General features: G+C 40.1%; 1 protein-coding gene across 1 annotated transcript in view; it reads left to right on the top strand.

Annotated features, from left to right (window-relative positions):
• Window positions 1–7,571: 7,571 nt before the first annotated feature.
• CYTH3 (cytohesin 3) overlaps window positions 7,572–19,831 on the top strand; it is a 52,981-nt gene continuing 40,721 nt past the window's right edge. The window contains exon 1 of the mRNA XM_068908414.1: window positions 7,572–7,774. Coding sequence (XP_068764515.1) covers window positions 7,750–7,774 — 25 coding nt within the window. The 5' untranslated portion in view covers window positions 7,572–7,749. The remainder of the gene's footprint in view (window positions 7,775–19,831) is intronic.

Raw genomic sequence — 19,831 nt, 5'->3', positions numbered from 1 at the left:
GCCTGTTTCTTCCTAAAGCTCTGGATTTTTTCCCCAGAAATATTTAAGTAAATGGAGAAGATACTCAGCATGCAAAAGCATTTTTTATCCAGTACGAAAATGTTTTAGCAGTCCACATTTACTTTAGTAGCTTTGTGGATTAAAACTGTGCAGTAGATTTTTAAATTTTAGATTTTTTTAAATTTTTAGATTTTTCTACAAAACGTGCTTAAATAATTTTGATAGTAACAAAAAAAATGCTCTCCAAATATATTTTCACCATCTTTGTTTAATTTTGAATACTTGGAGATCTGCTAAATGCTGATGAATTGCAAACCTGATGCAGATCTCCTCAGAGCAGAGCTAGTATCCATACAACTGTGATTTCCGTATTTGAAAATATAATTAAGCTCATAAAGAGGCACGTAAGAAAGGAAACTCAAAAATAAAATGTCTTCTTGAATTACTTTGCAGGACATTAGTTTTTCAAACACATTTATTATATTTTGTACACTAATTCAAAATTTTTCTGTATTGCTTTGCTAGTTTTATCTGAAGCATGGCAATTTGCCAGCCTTATCTTTTAGTGATAAGTTCTGCTATTCGGAGCAGAAGTTTTTATATCTGAGGCTACTTCCTTCTGCAATTTTATCATCTTCCTGGTTTTGCCTGTTTTCAATAAATGCCTCTGTATTTTCACATCTTTTATACGCATGTATACACAGATCCTTTCCTCTGTATCAAAACTGACAGTTGCAAGTTTATGAGGATAAAAAACAGACTGTTGACTTCAATTTCATTGCACTAATGCACTAAATAGCTGTTTTTACATTACACCACTAAAAGATCTTAATATGTTAATTTTAAAAGTATTTTCTGAATTGGAGAAGGGAGTTGATATTTCGTAACAAGGTTTTAAAATTAAAAAGAATCTCGTGGTATAGCTATATTTGAGTACTCAGTTTGACATATGGAGGCTGGGTTCTCAGAGTGAAATTGAGTTATTTTAAAGCATCTCAAACTAAGCATATTGAAATTTAAAATCTAAAAAGAAATTATGTTGAGGCCCAGCCATCCTTCCTTCCTCTGTCCAAAGCAGTTGAACGTTTCTGCCTGAAGAGAAGAACCCAGAAAACTCAGAACTAAGGAGAAAACAGAGAAAGACCAGAGACCTCTGCACACACAGTGGAGCCAAAAGACTTGGGAAACCTGAGGCAGAGAACAACAGAATCTGTCATGAGTTCTTCCTTCCTACAAAAAACTACTGCTGAGGATGTAAGCTGCAAATCATCATGTACCAATCTTTTTATAAAAGTCCTTGTTGTTGTTGTTCTCTAGACCTATTGTTCTTTTACAGTTATATTAACAGACTAAAAATAACAAGAGCAGTTCTATCAGGCTTAAATTACAATTTTGTTTCTTAAAGGCGATTATTTTATACCATGTTAATTGAGATCACAGGAATCCTTTTCCGACCACAGAGGAACTATAAGGTACCAAATCCATCCTTTGTGTAACTACACTGAGGTAAATGGAGTTACATCAGGAATTAATTTTACCAGTCTCCTCCATTTCCTGGGAAAAATTCTTTGTTTTAGTGCTTGCCAAGTTTTAACTTTGACTTTCCCTTGCACAACATCTTCTTATAGTTAGAGACATAGTTCTTCTTTCTTAAGAAAAATAAAGAGAAATACAGCATTAGAAAGACAGTTAACGTGAAGATCTGTTTTTTAAATTGAAAGTACATTTCTTATGATAAAAATATACTAAGACATTTTTGTTTGACAAGGAAGTATATGAGATTATCTTATTCTTACATCTGTAAGAATATGCAAGGAATAAAATCGTTAGTGTAATCATGGGAGGGAAAGGACTTAAATGATGTTGTTCTGCTTCAGAGCCTGTCTGCTCTTTTCTAAATATACCAGCTAGAATATTATAGAAACTTTTCTTGTATTAGAGACAGTAGGAACTTAAAGTGTTACATATCACCTTTTAACAAGAAATCACTTCCCGTTTTGCACCTAAATTTAACGGGAACTATGTATTTAAAAATTAACCTAATAGAGAAGCTGAAGGCAAGTTCTCACCAGAATACAACTGCAATTCCATGACTTTCATAAATTCAGTTTTAGGGTGGCCATATAGCACAAAATACTTAGTACAAATTAAATCCACCAGTTCAAATTTGTTAAACAAAAAACACACAGTTCTGAAAGGTGGTTTTACCCCTGATGATTTTATGGTAGAGGTGGTATCATCTGCCCTCCTGCTGACAGTATACAGCCAGGATAAAGCCAGGTCTACACATCATAAGTCATAGTTGGCTAATCTTGACAGGAATGCAGCTACATGCTCATATTTGAACTGGATCAATTCAGTACCATTAAGTGATTTAGTATGGCACCAATCGCATATTAATAAACATACAAACCTGGCTATAGACACAGTTTGAGATAGGCTGAGCATGAGGGATCAGAAAGTGAAATTGACGGAGAGCCTCTGAGATGGTCTGCAGTTCAGAGTAAGGCTAGGGTTACACAGACATCTTGTCTCCACTGACAAAATTTAAGAACTACCCACTTCTCTCCCTTCCTTCTTCCCATGCTATCTTTTGTGTCACAGTCTACCAATGCTGCAATTATGCCAATGCAACTGTTTGTGGGACCCAGATTTAATCAATGGAATAATTCAGCTTAAAAAAGACTATTTTAGAATTCTTGAATCTGTGTTGAGTGATCTGATTTACGGCATAGCTCCACAAACAGTTACATCAACATGACTGAGAGGGCACTAAAGTCAAAGTCATTAGTTGCCAGTTCCTACTGCTGTCTAAATTTATGGTCCAATATTTATTAATTCCAGATTTATGCATTGCTGACTAGCCAGCAGCCCAGATTTGAGCCAGCTCACGTGGAGATATGCAATTGTATTTCAGATGCTCACTGATGAATCAACAAGACCACCTGATCTAACCCTTCTAACATTGTAGGATATGAGCGCATCCCGCCTGTCACTTGGATGCCAGTTGTACTGTGGGATGCCAGCCCGGGCAGCTGCCAGCCCAGACCTTGGTTGGACTTGAGAGTGGCATGTAATAATACATTTACATACCCCAAGCTGGAGTTAGCCAGAAGATGTCAAATCACAGACTGTCTATTTCTCGGGATGGGAACAGAGTCCGGTCTTGGTTAGTGCTCTTTCTTTTGGAGAACAGGCTTCCACTTACTTTACATCAAGATCAAGCTCTCTCATTTTTCTTAGTTAGAAAAACCCTCTCAAACTCAGTACGAAATCCAGCTGATGATCTGTTTCATCCCATGTCCTTTGAATCCAAGTCCTCTTTTTCTGTTATTTTAGGTACAGCTCTCATACTGGAAATCATTCTGTTGGTGTCTGGCAGTATGCATAATTAATACAGGTAGAGCAAGTTCTAATGCAAAGTGTTATTTCAGATCACAGTATTACAGAGCTGGTGAACCTCCACAGTGTTTAACACATTTAGTTTTCCTCTCTGGGACACTCTGGTGTTCTTCACTCAGTGACTCAACAGCAACCCCGCTCAGTGTTACACAGTGGAAACTCCAAAACTCTCCAAAAGTGGTAATATTTGATGCTGCAAGTAAATTTTGCCCATTTAGAAGTCTCAAAGAAACCTCAAAATACGTCAAGAATTGCAATTTGAAATAAGTTGCAAATAAAAGATGGGATATGATTTACAAGTTCAACCAAAAAAAAAAAAAAAACTGGTGCAAAATACTCAGAAGAGAGGCATATTTCACTTTGTTTCTTTGACTGTTTCAAGGGCAAGGACTTCTTATCCATACAAAGAAGCACCATGCATAAAAGATGTTTGACTTGCTACGCTTGAGCTTTGATGTTCCCCCAAGCGATATAAAATACTTGCACGTAAAATTTATTTGGACTAAATGAAAGGTGCAAACCTTCCGAAACTGGTAAGACAACCAGCAAACAGGATTTTCTATAAATGTATTTTTCCAGCTGAGACAAATATGATGTGTGTGACAGCATAAAAATTTTAAGAAACAATACATGGCTAAAACCCATCTGCCAGACAGAGGAAGTCAATGAGTTTGCCTTAGGGGTTCAAGAAAACTGGATTATTCAAGTACGAATAAATAAAAAATTAGGGGAAAAAAGACATGATGCTAGACTAAGACTTTCCTGCCTGGAAACTCTCAGGCAATGCTTCTGAGAAATTTTTTGATTGTCTAGATCTGAAACAAAAGTATTCTTTAATACAAATACAATGGCTGAGTTTCAACGACAAGTCACTCTGATTGTCGACAAGACATTGTCTTAGGCAATGAAATACTTGCATCATTTTTCTAAACATGTGAGTATCTAAATGAACAAGTAATAAAATCAACCAAATAATTCTCGTTCACAAAATGCTGCAGAACATCTATATTCTTTAAAGATATATAATGCTCTTTAAGATAGAGCTATATTATTGAAGAATATTCTTATAGAGAATCATAGTCTTCTCTTCCTTATATTTTAATGTATTTTTATATTTAATTGTATTCTTATGAAATACATGTAGATGTTCTTTCATATGAATTGGTCTCCCTACTGGTAACAATAAAATCCTTCTTACCAAATCTAACACAAGTTACAATAAGCCAAACTTGCAAATGAGTGATGTGTTGACTGAGGACATATGAAACGGGACTACCTGCATACGGGATGACTACCACCTTAACTAAGATCTGAAAGATTCCTTCTTCCTTCCAAAAGTAAGATGCATTATTCCACGTCCCTGTGTCTGATGCTGACATCCAGTCTGGTGGCACAATGGCAATTACTTGATTTCTTTCTGTGTTAAGAAATGCAATTATGAATTTTCTCACATCTTTTAATAAAATGTTACTATCTAATTCCCTACGACTGTCAATGTAATGAACATCACCATAGCTCATGCTTTTGATTAGAATTACAAAGTCTACAAAACCTATCATCGTAAAATGGAGTTTTACATTAATGGAACACTTAGATTACTGAAAGAAGAAACTTATCAAAGTAAGATTAAGCTTATTTCTTTTTCAATAAGTAAACTGAAGATGAAATCAAGATGCTTTCAAGAATTTTCATTAGCTGATAAAGAGCTATATAGAAAAAAGGGAATCCACTCTTGCAGAGGAAAGGATGTGATAACCAGCAGGGCTTTTCTACTCCTAAATTCTTTGATTATCAAAAAAAGTGCGGGAGAGTAATTTGCATTCACTATTTCTTGCTCCCTAGTTTAAAATGTAATCCATAGCAATCTTGCTAGCTCAAGATTTAATGAGACCCTTAAACCCTGAGAAAATGATGTAAGGGATGCAGTTGTCTTTACTGACCTTCTGTGTAGGGACACAAATATCGTAACAGATGGGCTCCTGACCCTTTAAAATGAAAAATCACATGATAAATTACTACTCAGTGGAAACTTAATCAAAAGAGATACTAAGCTAAAGAGGAAAATAAAGACAAAGTGTATGACCTGAAAACTCAGCAAATAGCACATTTATCATTATGGAATCAACAGCAGTTTTTGGAGAATCTCTTTTTTTTCCCCTAAAAATAATTTACATGGACCAGCTATTAGAATATCATTCACAGGAATGACAGACTAGGAAGTTCTTTCAACACAAAAGGTTAGATTTGCAGATCTAAAACTGACAAAACATGCTGTAGTAAAAATAGACCAGAGAAGGGACTGCAAAAAAGAAAAAAAATATCAGACAACCTTTAGAAAACTGTTGCTTGAAACCCTTAGTAACGTGGAAAGAAAAAGAAAAGTCATACGTATTTCAAAACATAAGAACGATGACAGTTCCCGAAAGCAAAGTAGATGCAAGAGAATTACTCATGAGTAGGAAACAGTTCAGTGGATCGTGTCTGAAAATGTGCTGAGATTATAACCTGTCTTGCATCTGCTCCTTTGCTTTTAAGGAGTTTCCTAGTGTGTAACGATAGTGGCATTGTTACTGTCAAATTACCCAAAAACTTCAGAGTAGTTCTGGTATAGCAGAACTACTACTGTTACATAGTAGAACAATCACTGTAATTCTTTAGTTGATTTTGTGCATTTAAAAAAATCTATTCCTGCCACCAAACAAAAGCAACAAAATAAAGACATAATATTTGTATAAAGGCTCAAAACAATACAGATTAAATGAAAACAATCTGCAATCAAATATAAAAATATAACTTTTCCCACAAACCCGATTCCCATCTAATGTAAATTATGTTCACCCACTGTGCAAAATATTCAAAGCCCATTGTCAATTCCTTTCTTCATTCAAACTGGTTTTCAAATCATCCTGTAATTGCATTTATAGATACACATTTCAAAACAAATCTCTTACCAAGGTAATGCTTCTGCTCTGTGTAATCGTCTCCTTTTCATACACCAACTCACCAGAACTATAACAAAGTTGAATTTAAAACATGAAGCACAGAGGAGTATTCTAAAGGCTTGTGATGTTTACAGGATTTCTAGATGAGTTAAAACGCTTTATCAGCAGAGAAGCTGCCAAAGCCAAACCTCAGCGAAACGGGCTGCAGCGACCAGCTACGGGCAGCGGTGTTTGGAGGTGAGCGCTTCTGACGCCGCTTCCTAGACTGCCTGCTGTCCCATGACAGCTTGCAATAGGAAAGTGAAAAAAAAAATGATATTTTCCTGCTGGCTGACCCTTTCCTCCCACAGTTTCCTTTCTGAATAAAATTTTGACACCAAAGCGTTTTTTAAAAATACAGCGAGGGGGTGGTGTCTGGGCAGGAAGGAAGGCTGGCGCGGGCCAGCACAACTCCGCTTACCTTTATCGACCTCGGCGCCTGCCGCGATCCTGACTCCTGTGGTGTCTCACCGAAGGGCCTCCACAAGGACTTAAGAAATGCCATAAATATTTTGAGTCCCAAGACAGTAAGCAGGCAAATCCTCTCCCTTACCACAACAGAGGAGACGGACCAACGCAAACCCCTGAGCTGTTTACAGCAGAAGTCCCTCGGGCATGGAAGACTCTTAGGAGCCCTGTCCTTGGGGGGAGCATCTAGGACACGAGGAACTGGCAAGAGTCAGCTCCAAACACGCAGAAACGCCACAAGCCTCACGCTCCTTTCTAGACGCTTCCGCCCAGCCTGTCCCCCTCCCTCCACGACGCGGCCTCAACCCAACTCCCAGCTCCCGCCTTCCCTCATCTCCCGCTCTTTCCCCCCCTCGAGACAATTTCGAAGTAGGCAGCGGCTCCGCAGACCCCTCGGGGCACCGCAGACCCTCCTGCCCCGACGGCACACCAGCCCCCCGCGCCGGCTCCTCACGGCGCCTCCCGCCTAAGCCGCCCCCGAGCGGCCCCCGGCGCGGCTCTGCTTCAGCAGCCTCGACGCTGCCAGGCCGCGCCGCGCCGCACCGCGCGCAGCCCGACGAGCGGAGCGAGAAGGAGGCGCCCGCCCCGCGGCGCGGCCTCCCCCGGCGGCCAGGAGGCGGCACGGCGCTGACCCGCGACCCGGTGGCGGCGGGGGCGGGGCGGGGCGCAGGGCCGGCCGGGCCTGCCCGCCTTCCCCCCCCCTCCGCCCCTCGGCGGGTCACATGAGAGGGGCGGGCGGCTGGGCCGAGGCGGCGGCTGCTGCCGCCGGGGCTGAGCGGAGAGGCGCGGGGCAGGGCAGGGCAGCGCGGCGGTGGCGGAGAGGCGCCGAGCGGGTGGAGCGAGCCCCGGGCCTCCCTCAGCCGCGGCCGTTGCGGAGCGCCCTGTCTGCGGCCCCAACATGGACGAGGAGGGCGGCGGAGGCGGTAGGTGGCGGAGTTGGCGCGGAGCGGCCGCGGTCCCCTCCGGGCGGGGGGTGTCGCTCCCTGCGCGAAGCCGGGGCGAGGCGAACGGGGCGCGGGGCCAGCCCTCCCCAGGCGGCGGCCGGCCCCGCGCAGCGCTGTGGCAGCGGCCGCTGCGTTGGTCGCCGACGGGCGCCTTTGCCCTCTGGTAACAATAGGGGCTCTGTGCCCGGGCCGGGGCACGGCCGGGCGCTCTCCCCCGCTCGGCGTTGTTCGAAACTCCCAGAAAAGGCAAAGTGCCCGGTACAAAGAGGGTCCGCGCTCCCTCGGCAGAGCCGGCCGCGGTGACAGCGCGCTCGGCGGCGGCCGCTCCCCCTCCGCGGGGGGAGCAGGTCTGTGGCAGCGTGCGAGCGCCGACAGGATGAGTCGTGTTCGGCGGCCGCTCTCCGCCTGCGGGGCGGGTGCCCTGCTAATGGAGGCTCCCTCGTCACCGCGGAGTGGCTCGTCCAGTTTGAGCGAGGCGGACTGTTTCGAGAGGCAGGGGGGGAGGTGGACGTCGCCAGATACCCCTCGGGGAAGGCGGGGGGGAAACCAGGGCTTGCGTCTTGCAGCAGCTTTTATGTTGTCTCCGGGGGGCGGGATGGCGGGCGCACCAGCGCGGCGGTAAGGGGCGGCGGGGTGGCAGCAGGCGCCTCTGCCCGCCTAACTGGGGGCGCGTTTTGCGAGCGGTTGTTGCCGCCTTTGGGTGCGCTGGTTTCTTTTTAAATAGGTAAGGTGATGGCTTGAACCTGCTGTGATTAAGCACGGCGATTGCTAATTCGGAGCGTAATTGCCCACAGCTCGGAAATGCAGAGGGTGTGGTGCTTGTTTTGACGACTTGGGGCGGGCGGGGGGGACACGACACCCCACACCGAGGTGAATCAGAAAGAAGTCTTCAGACAAGTCGTGTGTGAACGTGGCCGTTTCTCAGCGGTCACTTCTCCCACTGTTTTGTCAGGGATAGATTTAACTCTAACCTTAAAAAAAAAAATCTGGAAAAGCGAAACCGTGACAAAACAAGCCGGTCTTCATTTAAAAATTATCATCAGAAACAGTTGAACGCTGTTAAGAGCAGAAAGCTCATTCATACTCAAAATGATGTTGTTCTCTCAGCACCAGGGGCTTGCATCTGCGGTGTAAGGGGAAGTTATCGTGCTTGCTGTTGGCACTAACCCTGGGTAAGGTAGTACTTTTTCTCCTGCGAGACTTTAGACGTCAAGGTGGACTTATTGCGGAATCAGCCTTTCATAAGGTGCCAAGTGTTTCCGAGGTGGCTTTTCATGGGAGGAGAGACTCTCTGAACCTCGGGAGGAATGGGTCTACCCTTAGTAAAACTAGTTGTATTGCTGAAAAAGACAGACTTTTCAGACAGGGAAACTGTTCTCTGGATTCAAGCCCTTCTGTTCCTGTTCTTTATAGCTTCATACCACGTTAATAAACATGTGGGTTTTTTTTTTTTTTTTTGCTCACGTTATGGTATAATTTCTGTTCCTCCTTACTTGGCTTTGTAGTAAAACAGTCGCAGACTAAATGAGACTGGAAGTTTTTCTGCAATCAGTGTATGTGGACTTTTACCTTAGATTCTTGTGAGTATTACACCTCTTTCAAAATAGAGCCTCTTATGGCACGCTGTCAGTCAGGATCACCAGGATTAGTGAGATCATTTCCAGCTAACAAACTATTATTTTAAATTAGGAGAATTTTTTTTTTTGCTTCTTTTCAAGCAGTGCGGTGCATGTGGAAAGTGTTGATCTGACGGCCAGTCAATCTTAAAATGCTTTAGCGCTGCTGGTGAGTCCTGGGATACAAAGTAAGTGACTCTGGCCAGGGCTGTCAGTGTTTTGAAACTCGGCAGGACATTTGCAGGGCTCGCAAGATTCATGTTACTGAGTGGGAAACTCGTGGGGCTCAGCATTATCAGTGTGTGCAGGTGCTTTAGGGAGTATGCAAAATTACTGGAGAACTGCATAGAATCACCCTAATGAGAGACTTGAACTAGATAAGTATCTAAATAGCTAGGACATTAAACTGTGATTCAGAAGGTAAACTGTTGCCACTTCAGTTCTGCCTGCTGTGTTGCTCTTCAGTTTAGCTTGCATCTTATGCTTCAGTTTCCTTATCTGTCAAATGGGGTCAGTTATTTTACCACCTTTTGTAAAAACTGTGAATGGAAACAGAGCTATGTGAAGTCAGTTGTTATTATTTTAGAAACATTTAATGGAAGAGAAATGTTAATTCAGGGAATTGTTCTTAGTACTGCTTTCTCTTTTGTATGTGGAGTCTGAATAGGGGCATGCATTTGTGTTATACAATCCATTTATGCACAAAACTCCCATTGATTTCAGTGGAGGCTCTGTGCATGGATTATCGATGTGATATGATCCAAGTCAATTAGTGGTTGTTTCAGCCTGCTTTTGTGTTCTCATTAAAATATCTCTGTGGTTCATTTAGTTCAGGAAATTTCTCCTCCTCCCTCTCCTCACTTGGTCGAATATCACATCTCATGTGATCTGATTGAGGTTTTTCTTGTACGTGTGCTGTTAACGGAGTGATGGTGCCATTGGATTGAGATCTTTACATTGAATATTGGTGTTGACAGTAGGTGGTATGATTGTATACTGCTAAATAGTAAGCAGTCTTCTATATATAAGAATGTATAAACGGACAATGTGGGTCACTGTGTAGAAGACATGGCAGAATAGGGCTCCTCATTGGTTTTTTCTCTGAATTTGCGGTGGCTTCAGGGTGCCCCCAGTTCAGCTCGGTGGCCTTCCACTTGGAAATGCTACAAGATCTATTACTGATCAACTTTTATGTGTATGTTTGTTTTAAACTAACTGTATGAAGGGCTCTGAACACACATGTAAAGAAGTTGTAATCCTGCCTCTGCTTGAAGATTAAACAACATTGTAGCTTTAATTTTGGCAATGTGTTTCTCTACTGCTCCCCAGACTCCATGCTGTATGGCTGAATCTTGAAGCTTATTTGGGGGTGAGAGCGCAGTTCAGTTGCTGGGCTCTGCTAGTCCTTGGGTGTACTTGTCAGCAGTGGTGCCAGGTGGGACGTTGGTCTCTATTATAGAGGCAGCCATTTACTGGGAACTAGACTGAGGGACCAGCTCGTCTTGCCGAAGACTCAGAAGAATAGATTTGCTGCCAAAGCAAATTTAGCAATCTGACTTCTGTCTGCGTAGCAAAGCAATTATCCGTTTATAGGTAAAAGCTGTTAAGTGTAATAAAACCCACAGACTATCTTAGAAAAAAATTTTAAAGTTGATTAAAAATATATGTCACCTTTAGGCATGAACAGCCTCTGGATCTCTTCTGTGCTTTACGTTGTAGTGTCTTCCAAAGATAGATGTTAAAGATAGAAGAATCCATAGTTATATATGTTTGTTCTGCATTTAAGTCTAAAACTGCATATTTTTTTCATCGCAAAAGATAAAATGCGTTTCTTATTTAACGTTCTTGTATATTAGCTCTTAGCATACGTTTCACTATGTACTCATTAAAGTGAAAAACTTGTAGTTTTAAAGAGTTGTCTCAAAAAGTTTTTGGAGGAGGTCTTGTAGTTTTACGAAACATTCTAAGGAAACGTCAAGAATAAAAGAACGCGCCTGACTGTTAGACTAACCACCTGTACTGGTTTTAGGGAGAGAGCAAAATAGCTGATATGAGACACAACTAAAAGAAATAAGTAAATGATTGAATCAGCAGAGCTTCACACTAAATCTTGTTTTGATTAAATAAATACTTCTTCATGCTAAATGAGTTGTCTTATATTTATTTGTAGAGATAACCTGTCAGTTCAGTAGTATTACAATTTTTAGCCCAAATTGCATTTAATGTCTTCTCACTCTAAAAGAAAAATGTCATAAAACATTAATAATTACATTTTAAAATAGTAACTTTTAATAGTGGCATCTTTTTTAATTATGGAAACACACAAACATTTTTCTTAGCCTAATGTTCAGTATTTTAATGTTTTCCTCCAGGTCACTGCTAAAAATATGGCCTATAAAATTTCTAGAGGTTGCCAAATTTGTCATGTTGTGAAATAATGATATGCGATCACTTGTGCATAGCAATACAAATTGCATACTTGTGAACTGCAGTGGAACAATAAAATGATAACATAGCATTTGACTGTACTACTACATCTAGGATGAAAAAAAGCTGTGGTATTTACTTACGGGAACAGAGTGTGCTTTGCAGAACCGTCTCTGGGTGCTGTAGTAATAACCACCTGAATGTGGGCTCCCCATGTGCTGCTGTTGCTAAAAGATTGCAATATCCATTTAACATCAGTGGAGCTATAAGAATTTTTACCATTTGGAAGCAGCACACTGTTTTCCGAGATACGTTCCACCGTTAAAATTGAATTTCTCGGTCTCATCATGTTTATTGTGTCCCCTTTTTTCTTTATTGGGTTTTGCATGTTTTTTTCCAAGAGTATACTGATGAAATACAATGCAAATTTCCTCCTGTTTCTTCTGCTTTTCCAATAGGTCTCTCCTTTCCTAGTACAACAGACAAGTTTTATCTCCTGCCTTTTAAATTGTTTCGCGTGCACTGTAGCTCTCTATCTTATCTGCTGCTATCTCTTGCTCGCTTCCTTTCCCTCCCAATACAAACATACTTTAGTCTCTTTCTTCTTACACCCCATCTTTGGCCCCGTTTACTTTTTGAACTAGTGCCCCATCTCTCTTTCATGTCAAAAGTCATTGAGGGAGCTGCTTGCAGTCACTATCTGAAGAGTAGCTCCTCCAGGTTCATCCTAGGTCTTTTCCACACTTGTCCTGACCCCTTGTACTTGTACGTTCCCTTCCTCCTCTTTGTCCTGCCAGCTGCCTCTAGTAATGTTTACTATACTTCTTATTTTTGAAATCTTACTCTTTCTTGGCTTCTTTGACTGTTGTCTCCTCATTCCCCTTCTATCTTGTCAATCATTTTTTCATTTGGAAGATGATCGTTCTCCTTCTGACTTTTGTTGTGAGGATTTGCAGGACCTTGCTCTTGGTTTAATGCTCTTTTCTCCTCTACGTCTTGTTTCTGGGTAATCAAATTTGCAAATAATAATTTGAGCGATCGGGTTTAGGCTGATGATTCATAGCGTATACTATCTGCTCTGGATCCTGTACCATCTGTCCCAGCTTAAAATGTTGGCTTGTTTGACATCTTAAGAGTGCATAATTGTCATCTTAAGCTTAATGAGTCTAAACCAGAGCTCTTACTGTTGTTTCCACCCACTTCCTTTCTTGATGTCTGTGGACACACACTGACATCCTGGTTGGTTATTGACAAGTAAATAAGTTGATGTTATAATTTATTCTTTCTTAAAAAAAAAAAAAAAAGTCTGCAGAAAAGTCCTAGAAAAATGGTATTTGCAATGCAAAAGTTCTGGAGTGGAATACTTTTGCAATCTTAAGGTTATGAAATAACTTAGGTTTTCCTGCGCGATCTTAATTTTCCTGCTTGAGTGCATAGATAGATTTAATCTGATTTTCTTTGAGTTTTATGGGGCTAGCCAGCAGCTAGGATAGTGTTTTGTGGTGACTGAGTCTATATGATATGATATTTTTTTCACTCCCTTTGTTGATAAAGTGATAGTGAATAATCTATTTCACTCTTTCTTTCTTTCTTTCTGTAGTTCTTGAGTACTTAAGTACATACCGTCAGATTGTACTAATTTTAGTGAAGTTTGGACACATTGACCGTGGGCTTCATTCACTGCGGATAAAAATAAGTTCTTGGCAGCTACCTCACTGGGAAAGCCTGTCAACATATACATTTGTAAAGCAGGAATGCTGTGGAAGTGAAGAACAGATGATATTTTACTTTAAGCTGTACAGAAGCAGAAAAAAAGTTGTGTGAACAGCCATGACTGGCGTTCCTGAGTTCCTGACTGCGTTCTCTTAAAGCAGTATGTAGTACAGGAATGGTATGCGACTTGCATATTAAAAATGTATTTAATTATGCCATTTGTATAACTCTAACTTCTAGCAAATTGTTTTTAATTGCATATGACTTCCTTCTTTTAATTCCAACAGTTTCATGGGAAAACTGAGTATTGCAAATTTTTTTGGACAGCAGCATTTCCTCTTAGTGGGATAGACACACAAAATCCACTAGAAAACCATGTGTTTTGTGGTCCTCTGAGAGTTGCCTGAAGAAGGAAATGGCTTGACCTATTTGGTTGCTATGAAGTAAAAACATTCTTTTTTTTTTTTTTCCTTCTTTTTTGGTGAACATCTGTGTCATATTTATTTCATTACTTTCTGAGGTTCTTTAAACCCATTATTTGATAATACGAAGTTTTATTAAAAGAAAATAAAGTGATACATAGCTTTTTCCACAATGTAATTGAAGTTCTGATATCTGTTTATATGTAGGTGTGGTATCAGCAGGCAGCTTTTCCCATAAAAATTTACATGTAAAAAGGCAAACACTTACATTTTTTTCCTGGGAAATATTGAGAAAAAAGCTTATCTGTTGGATCCCTCTTTCTCATGGGCTCCAGTACCAGGTTATATTGTTTAATTTCTTGTCTGGTCATCTTTTCCTTGTCAAGTTCAATAGGAACTCATGGAGTTAACAGGAAATGTAGCATGCTAGAAGCTTGTGAAAGCTAAATCCTAATCTCATATAGGATGTGGAGTGCTAAACATCTCTGACCTCATTTGTCACCAGGTCAAACTTCTTTGCATGATTTTACTAATTAGCCTCTTTTTCAGGTGTTCTATTTTTTCTTACTATAGAAGTAAATAGTTCCCTTATGCCAGAAATGTGGAAGAACTGTGAAATTGATACTATCATTTAATAACCAAGTGGAAATTTTACTAGCGAGGGTATGTTTTGCTGCAAGGCTGCTAACTAATAGTTCTGCATAATTCCATATGAGTAGTCTTCTGTGCAAAAGAAGAATTGAGGATCAGTTCATTTGTGCAGATTGAATTTAATTTCAAATCTGACTTTCCCTGCCTTGTCTAAGGGCTCAGATGGATTCTGAGCTGATGAAGATGCTATCTGTGGATGTGAGCCCTTTACACAAAAGAAGAGATCAGTCGTTGGTTTTTTAAATGAAATGTTTTGAGTCTTGGGGGGGGGGGGGGAAGTGAAAAATAAAAATGGTGAAACACAGGTCGATGGAAGCTGTCTAATGTCCTCCAGTCCTTGCCTTCTCCCATAGTAGTCCCAAATCTTTTGTATGTCCCCAGAGACATACCACACATCTTTTTCTTCACAGTATTCTATTTCTGGCTCCCCATCCCCTACGCATTTGCCTGAATAAGTAATGTTACTTTATGTGGCTGGATCAGAGCTGTGCTCACGCTGATTGGCCAGGTAGGGTGTACGCGTGCGGAGTAACTGGCGGGCTGCTGCCTCTTGGGATACAGAAGAGGCTGAACAATAACTGTGGGAATTAATTTTAGAGTCTCTTCTCTGCCCAGCTACCGGTTCTCACAGTGCTTGTCGGAATACCTGCTCTGCAGTCAAATTAGAAAGAATCTGACTGATAGATTTAAAGCCCTTTGGGGGAAGGAGTAGATGGATAGGAAATGAAGTTTATTCTGTCGTGCTCTCTTGCTTGCTCGCTCTTGCGCACGTAAGACGCACAAAAAAGGCTGAGAAATTTGATGTGTGTGAGTAGGGAAATTGCTCCTTACTGTTTCTTCTGAGCGGAACTGTGAGACGTAATCATTTAATCAGTCACGTCTACATTTTTATACATCCATCTCATTAAGAGTCAGTGTAACTTCTAGCATGAAGATGTGTATGTTGTACTAATTGCTTCATAATACAGAACACTCTTCAGGTTGTTTTCTTATTTAAGACCAAGTTCTCAGAAGTCTTTATTTGCTGTTAAATTTTTGCTTTCATATACTGTAAATATTGTGTTCCTTAATAATGGTCTTTGTTAAGCTCATAAGGCAATAGGAACTGTTTATGCCATAATTTGGCCCTACAGATAATATTGCTTAATAGGAATGTACATGAGAGGGGGGATCAGCCCAAAGGAGGCTTTTATAATTTAACAGCTCATTGCTATTATTAAACTATTTAACAATAGCAATTAAAATAATATAATGATAATTATTAAATTGCTACAAAATAAGAATTGTTGTCTCCTGACCTAGTATAATATTCGGTGGTCAGATTCTGAGTACAATTTTCCTTATTTATTTATTTTCATTCTTCTTTCTCGTTTGCTCAGGGAAGTTTGGACTAATGAACTTCCTGCCTAGTCATTCTAGTATACCAAAAAGGAATTTTCCCACCAGGATGTGTACTCTCCCTGGGTACGCTTGTGACCACTTGCAGATGCAGTTTTTGAATTTGTGAAGCTGCTGCATGTTTTTATTTCTGTATCTCACAACTGGCCAGCTGGGGGATGTGGAGGAAAGTTGTGTCGTGGTTTTCCCCCTGCCGGAAGTTGAGGTTAAACCAAGTGGCTGCTCGAGGAGATGGTGGCTCTCTGGCAGAGGAACTGCTCCTGTGGGAAGAATCCCACAAGTTACATGCGTTCTCTGACCGTGAAACTCCGAATGCCTACAGGATGGTTTGGTCCTGCATAGGACCTTTTTGAGCCCATCTCAAGAAGAGCAAATGAACCTGACCCCTTTCTTAAACATATAAAGTGCTTAGGCATTTGTGATTGCCTGCAGAGGGAACTACTGTGTACAAGCCTGATGAGGCAGGTACCGCTCCGGATCCTTGTACTATGTACGAGGCTGCTGAGCCATTGTAATACATCTACGGAGTTTATTCCTTGGGGCAGGTGAATATGAGTCTATATATAGTTTTGTAGTTCTCCCTTTCCTTTTTTCTTTTCCTTATTTGCGGTTCCTTTATTTTTTATTTATTTATTTTTAACGGAAAGATTTCTGCTTGGGACCCAGCCAGAACCAATACTTTAACATTTCAGGAATATACCTTCAAGAGTCTCTATCAGGCTGAAGCAAAGCTTAGTTTTGTCTTGCATTCCCACGGTATACGCTAGTTGAGGAAAACTCATTTTTCCCTGGATATTCATCACATAAATGCAGAAATGGCTAGTTGGCATTGTGGAAGTATAAGTTTATAGTCTCAAAAATAACACTTTTATTTTAAAGAACCTTATAATTTAACTCACTCTTCTGCACGTCCGTTTTGACTTATTCTATCACTTTCTCAGTTATCCAGCTTACAGTACCTGCAACATTTTTAAAGTTGCATCTACTGTTCATCTGGGGACAAGGAGAACATCTGTGCTTGTTTTCCCACAGCCTCCTGTCACTTGTGCTGCCATTCCTGAATTGCAGTTTGTGCAGAAACTGCTTCTGAAGTGGAAGTTGAAGCTAGTAGCCAACATTAGTCAGATGCAGAGTTTAGAGAAATGACTGTTGTGCCTAGGAAACTGATTGCAACCACAGAAGGGAGAGATTAAAAGGTTTTGGACTAGTTTGTTGTTTCTTACTGCAGGGGACCCTGATCGGTTCTGTAACTTGGGACTCTCAGGTTGGCTCTAAGGCTATCTCCTGTTCATTGCGCGAGATCAGCCTTTCTAGGCAATTTGTGACATTTCAGCTTGCTGTGCACGTTCTAGTAAGGGCAGATAAATGAAGCATACGGAGTTGATCGTTTTGGCTGTAGGAAATGGATTTTTGTGCGTTACTTAAAAAAACTTAAAAAAAAAAAAATCTGAGGGGAAGCTTTTTTTCCCCTCAAGTGATTTATTTTTATTTTATTTTATTTTTTTAATCAAAATACTTCTAACTCTCTTCACTCTCATTTTGTGCAATGTAAGTTGGAAAAGCTGCAATGTTTAGTCTTGGTCTTGTACCAAAAAATGACTTAGTCTCATATGAATGTTTTAAAAGATTAGGTGATATTTTATAAGAGCAAACATAAAAAGACTGATTTAAATCCTTCCGCCTGCGAATTCACTGATATCCTAAGTATAAAGAGGACGCATTATGTCATTGTTCTTATTTTGCTTAAATCTTTTTTTCCCTTTGTATCTTCTACCTGTGTTGGAAGCCTGAGAAGGTAACTTCTATTATGAAAGGGAAAGGTTGGATGAAATTGATAATCCAAATTAAATACAAATAATACTCTAAAGTTTATGGAGCCTGTGGGTGGACTTGGCAGATATATCCATTGTGGTATGTTAGACTTGAAAGACCATATGGAGCTGATTATTTTCTGGCATTCTGTAGTAAAGGTTTTTGAAATAGAAAAAATGCTTTTTTTATTCCCCCTTTTTTTTTTTTTAAGGGATGAAAAATTGGAAGCGCGAATTCAGTTTGCATTGAATAGTAAAATAGTTCATTGTAGCAGCATATGGAAAAACAATATATTCAAAATTAAGCTACCAAAAGAAGTTCTCCTACTGTTTTCCTATTGGCTCCCTTGTTTGTGAACACAGCCAAAGATCCTATGCAGCTGGGACTAATACAGGATCCAGCTGTAACTTTTTTATTGTTGTTCAGATGTCCGGTGATGGTCAAATCTAAGTTATTGTGTGGAAATTCAGTAAAGGAAAAGGGTAGGGTGGGAAAAAAGTGACTCTCTGTAAAAAATATTCCAGTAAAAGCAACAGGAACTAGGAGTATCCATTTCAGAACTCTGCCATAAATCCCATCCTGAAATATTTAAACGCCTTCAGATTTTGTTTTAGAGTTTAGGTCATACAAGATTTCTTTGTTTTTTTTTTTTTTTTTAAACAGGAATGTAGTTAACTAATTGGAATGGGAAGCTGGCCATACTTTTAGATTACTTATAGAAGAAGATATCAGTTGATCGTTCATAGTATGGGATTGTAAATAAAATGAAATTCTTTACTCTTTCAAGTATTGGCACAATATGTACTGCTGCAAAGTGGAATCCATCAAACAGTTTTGACTTTTGAGCTTAACTTACACTCTGTTTCAGTAGTCTTTGTTTTACAGAGCCTAAGTAGGTAAGGGAAGGGAGAAACCTAATAATTTTTTTTCCTCAGGGTTTGGTTTACCTGGGGTATGTTTTGTCCTCCCTGCTCTGTAGAGGATGATTTGGGTCAAGATTGAACATTCTGGGTTCAATTAATTCACGTTCAGATATGGTGAATGTGCGAACATCTAATGATGACCAAAATAATGGATTCTTTTTTTTAAACTTTTTCTCCCCCTTTGTTAAAAAGGTCAGATTTCTGAGTTCTCTTTATAATAGTAGCCAGCTATTCTGTTTCTTGGTTATTGAGACCAATGCTACAAAAGTAGAAATGCACTGTTTTTTAAGTCTCTGCTTAATTACTAAATCTTCCTTTCAAATGTAATTTGCAGATGGAGTCTATCAAGTGACTACCTAAATGTTGGAGTTCTATTACTGAATCTTTAATTTTCAGTATAGTACTTCTCCATTTGTGATTATGCTAGTCAAACTGATATAATGGTAAAAATAATTGTTTACAAACTATGAAGCTTAAGTGACTGGAAGAGCTAGCATGAAATAAGAGCGATTTATATTTATCAATTATAGCGAAAGGAATTTTATAACATAACTGCTATCCAGACCACAGTTCTGGAAAGTGTTAATGTATTCATTTACACATGCCTGAATTCATTGTTGATATTAACTCTTGTATTAGGGGAAAAAAAATGAATAGAAGAAAGATGTGCGGCCAGTCTTTTGGCTTGGTGGACGGCCTGGCGTTTTGCCCTACAGAACTTAAACTGAAGAGGAACAACAATTTATTTTCCTTCCTGAACTAGTACGAGCTGATCTGTGACTTCAAAGTAGAAGTGAAAAGTGGACAAAACAGTATGCTTCGTAGGCATAACACTTGTAACACGAATTAATTACCATATAAAAATCTGTGAGGTCTGTATAGCTATGTGAAATGTAATACTTCTCAGTGAGAGTTCTTGAACTGGGTCACCAGTGCGAACTGTAAGAACGGGGAAGTTTTGTTGCAGTGATAGGACTTCTGCAGTCTATGGATGAGTGATAATTAATAACAATTGATTTTATTTGCACGGTGACTGAATTAATTTCCAATCAATATGTGTGTTGTGAACCTGCA

This window comes from Struthio camelus, chromosome 15 (genome assembly GCF_040807025.1).
Source record: "Struthio camelus isolate bStrCam1 chromosome 15, bStrCam1.hap1, whole genome shotgun sequence".
NCBI classification, from domain to species: domain Eukaryota; kingdom Metazoa; phylum Chordata; class Aves; order Struthioniformes; family Struthionidae; genus Struthio; species Struthio camelus.
This window is presented reverse-complemented; position numbering and strand designations above follow the sequence as displayed.